This window comes from Zea mays, chromosome 2 (assembly GCF_902167145.1).
Source record: "Zea mays cultivar B73 chromosome 2, Zm-B73-REFERENCE-NAM-5.0, whole genome shotgun sequence".
Lineage (NCBI taxonomy): Eukaryota > Viridiplantae > Streptophyta > Magnoliopsida > Poales > Poaceae > Zea > Zea mays.
The window spans coordinates 17,264,188-17,268,208 of record NC_050097.1 but is presented as its reverse complement, the minus strand read 5'-3'; the positions used below and the strand labels follow the sequence as shown (position 1 = coordinate 17,268,208).

The window sequence follows — 4,021 nt, the reverse complement described above, 5'->3', positions numbered from 1 at the left end:
TTTGGTGTAGCTCGCGAGCCAGAACGGATAGCCGCGGTTGCTCGAGGCTCGCGACCCCCTCTAAGCCAAATCGAGCCGGCTCGCAAGCCTTGATATTGTTTCCCAGCCCTATCCGCCGGCAAGCAGCGGCACACATTTTGAGATGATTTTTGTAGTTTGTTTTTTCGTTATATCTTCTAATTAAAAAATCTAATCACTGAACCAATTTAATATTTGTGTTACTGATTTTTTAAATAAAACTAGACACATATGTTGTATAAAATTGCAAGATTGATTTATACACTCTTATCTAATACATCTTCTAACACAGACAATCAAACACTAGCTATATCTATTCTAAATGCACCAATGCAAACAACTAAACAAAATTCTATGCACGGACCTGGCCTGAGCAAAAAGAGTTTGGCTTCTCACGTATGGACATGGTTACTACCGTGCAACAACCAATCACACGGTAAGCTAAGCTCTTGACGCCATAAGTTCCCATAGCATGTTTTATAATTTTTTAAGCATAGCGAACGTAGGGTTAAACATAAGGGCTAAGAAACACACAATTCAAATATTTATTCAGGCCTCCATTTGTCAACCATAGGCAGGACATGAGCCGCGTTTGAACAGCCGTACTTTCATTTGGAATATTGTGATGACCGGCCAAAACGCAATAAACAAAGGATCTGAACAATATCCCGTTGCAAAACTAGCTTAATTAATTTCGTTTACATGAGCAGGTTGAAGAAATTAACTATCCTAGCAATATACTTTGGGTGCCTAGCTTTTTTTTAAAAGTCTTATCCCCATACCGTTCTTAATTCAATGGAAAAGTCTAGTCAAACGCAACATCACTGACTAAAAAACTAATGGCAACGAAAGTAACTTACTCTTGAAGGAAAAAAGAACCACTCATAAATATCAAAAAAAAAACTTGATTCTTATTACCCAAGAGCTGTGACACTAATATTTTAATTAATGCAAAGTACTGAAGTTACAAAAATTATGTTTGTAACCGAAGCCGAATATAAAAGGTACTACCAGTACAGCCAACATGTATGCTCATGTCATATGTTATGCAGAATTATTAGTATTCCGTTACAGGTACATATTATTGTACAATCCAGTGCGCGAAGAAATGAAATGAAAGTCTGGGCGGCTCTCGGTTGAAAGACAAAACACAGAACCAATCCAAGCGCTGTCAAGGACAGAGAAAAGCTAGTGAGAGAAGGGGTAAGCGGCCAAGGCTTCCCCCTCGCCCCGTTCGACGCCTATAAAAAGGTATCGCCGGGCTTCCCAGTCCCCCGCGCCGCGCGGCTCTCGACTCCACCAACCAAGCAAGCATCCCAGCTTCCAAAGGGGAGACAACCCGAGAAGCGCTTCCCCATCTCCCCCCAACAGAAACTGCGTACGATCTCGTAAATTGCCTGGGAGTTACCAACGCCGCAAAGGTTTTTACTCCCTTGCCTGGCGAAACCGCACGCGCGGGCGGGCAACCAGGAGAGAGAGAGAGATAGAGAGAGAGAGAGAGAGAGCAGGGTATCCCTCTGTTTCTCCAGCAGCCATGACGTCGTGCTCGGGAAACGCCACGGTGGCATGCCGGGATGACGCGCAGCCGCACGGGGACGCGCCCTGCGTCATCGTCTACCCCTTACTCGCCAAGACTGGGGAGGTCCACATCCCGGTGGCCGGAGACGAGGCGCCGGCCGTGCCCGTGCTCACGAGCAAGTCGCCCGGGCGGCTTGCCACCGCGGTGAAGGAGGCCTTGTCCGTCTCCCTGGGAGCGGCGTTCCCGATGACGCCGTTGGTGTCGTCCAGCGACGCGCATGCAGAGGCGCGGTCGATTCTCGGCCTCGCGCTCCCGATGATTCTGACGGGCCTCCTGCTCTACCTCCGCTCCATGATTTCAATGCTCTTCCTCGGCCGTCTCGGCGGTCTGGCCCTCGCTGGCGGGTCGCTGGCCATCGGCTTTGCCAACATCACGGGGTATTCCGTGCTCTCCGGCCTCGCCATGGGCATGGAGCCCATATGCGGCCAGGCATTCGGCGCGGGCAACTTCTCGCTCCTCGGAATCACCATGCAGAGGACGGTGCTGCTGCTCATCGCGGCGGCCGTCCCCATCGGTGGCCTGTGGATGCACATGCGGCCTCTCCTCCTCCTCTGCGGCCAGGACGCCGGCATCGCGGCGGTCGCCGAGACCTACATTCTGGCCTCGCTCCCGGACCTCGTCCTCCAGGCCTTCATCCACCCTGTGCGGATATACCTCCGGGCGCAGTCCATCAACCTGCCGCTCACGGTCTGCGCCGCGCTGGCCATTGTCATCCACCTCCCCATCAACTACGTCCTCGTCACCGTCCTCGGCCTCGGCATCAGAGGGGTGGCATTCGCCTCCGTGCTGGCGAACCTGAACCTTCTCCTCTTCCTCGTCGCCTACATCCTCTTCAAGAGCGTGCACAAGCGCACCGGCGGTTTCTTGCTCTCCCGCGAGAGCTTCCGCGGCTGGGGCGAGCTCGTAAGCCTCGCGCTGCCGAGCTGCGTCAGCGTCTGCCTCGAGTGGTGGTGGTACGAGATCATGATCCTGCTGTGCGGCCTGCTGCTGAACCCGCAGGCCACGGTGGCGTCCATGGGCATCCTGATCCAGACCACGTCGCTCATCTACATCTTCCCATCCTCCCTGAGCTTCGGCGTGTCCACCCGCGTCAGCAACGAGCTGGGCGCGAACCGGCCCGAGGAGGCGAGCCGCGCCGCCGCGGTGGGGCTCATGCTGGGCTTCGCCTTCGGCGGCCTGGCCTCGGCGTTCGCGTTCCTGGTGCGGAACGTGTGGGCGAGCATGTTCACGGCCGACCCGGCGATCATCGCGCTCACCGCGTCGGTGCTGCCCATCCTTGGGCTGTGCGAGCTGGGCAACTGCCCGCAGACGACGGGCTGCGGCGTGCTGCGCGGCAGCGCCAGGCCCAAGGACGCAGCCAGCATCAACCTCCGGTCCTTCTACCTCGTGGGGACGCCGGTGGCGCTCGTCCTAGCCTTCTGGCTCCACTACGACTTCAAGGGCCTGTGGTTGGGGCTCCTGGCGGCGCAGGCCACCTGCATGGTGCGCATGCTGCTGGTCATCGGGCGCACGGACTGGGCGTGCGAGGCCAAGCGCTCGAGGCAGCTCACCGGCGGCCTCGTGGCCGAGGACAGCGACGACAAGGCTGGCGGAGACGAGAAGTCGCGCTTGCTTGGCGACACGGACATCGAGCAAGCGAATGCTCACTCTGATCGGTGTTGATAGCTACAGCGAGAGCCCGCATGTGTGCTCTAATCTACTCTTTTCCCCCTTTCCTATTTCCCTCATTTTCTGTGGCGGGGGAGGAGGAATCAGAGGCTGACAGAGTGACAGTTTTGTTCACCATTTGGTAATTAGCATGTAAAGATTTTGCTGGTTATTATCAAAGAGATTCAACATACAGTATCTAGCGTTGACACGAAAGATTCTTTTTTTTTCTTTAACCTTTTTTTTATTTTTTATTTGAAAATAATAAAAAGAAAGAAAGAAAAAAGGTGAGGTGGGAACGAAACACAGGGCTTTCGCCGCAGCTTGCTCCGGCGTCCGGCCTCCGGGTCAGTGTCTGATGGTCCAGTGTGGCGAGCTGCGTGACGACCTGGTCGCCGGCGCGGGCTAACGAAACGAGTAGTGTAGCACACAACACCGGGTCCAAGTCGCGTGGCGGTGTCAATCACCAAACCAAACCATGCTGCTAGTGCTAGTGCTAGTGCTACCTACGGGGGCCCGCCATGCAATCTTGCGCCGCGCAGCCGTCGGCCGTCAAAACGACGGCACTTTTCTTCCCTCTCGTGCAAGCTCTCGAAAGAGGTAGCCGAAATTGTGGCACGTGATTTGCATAAAGAGACCGAAGCCTGACCAGTAGTAAAGGCACATGTGCAAGCCGAACCTAGAAGAGTCAGACTCTGTTTCCACGAGAGGTCTCGTGACAGGGGATCCCGCGCGAACACGCTCCCACTTTTAGCTGCGGATATGTGTTTTTTTCTC

At 54.6% G+C, this 4,021-nt stretch overlaps 1 protein-coding gene across 1 annotated transcript; it reads left to right on the top strand.

Moving 5' to 3' along the window:
* Positions 1–1,303: 1,303 nt before the first annotated feature.
* On the top strand, positions 1,304–3,438 carry LOC100384534 (putative MATE efflux family protein). Its single transcript, NM_001177052.1, has one exon. The coding sequence runs from the start codon at positions 1,553–1,555 to the stop codon at positions 3,257–3,259; it is 1,707 nt and encodes a 568-aa protein (NP_001170523.1). The 5' UTR covers positions 1,304–1,552; the 3' UTR covers positions 3,260–3,438.
* The last annotated feature ends 583 nt before the right edge of the window (positions 3,439–4,021 follow it).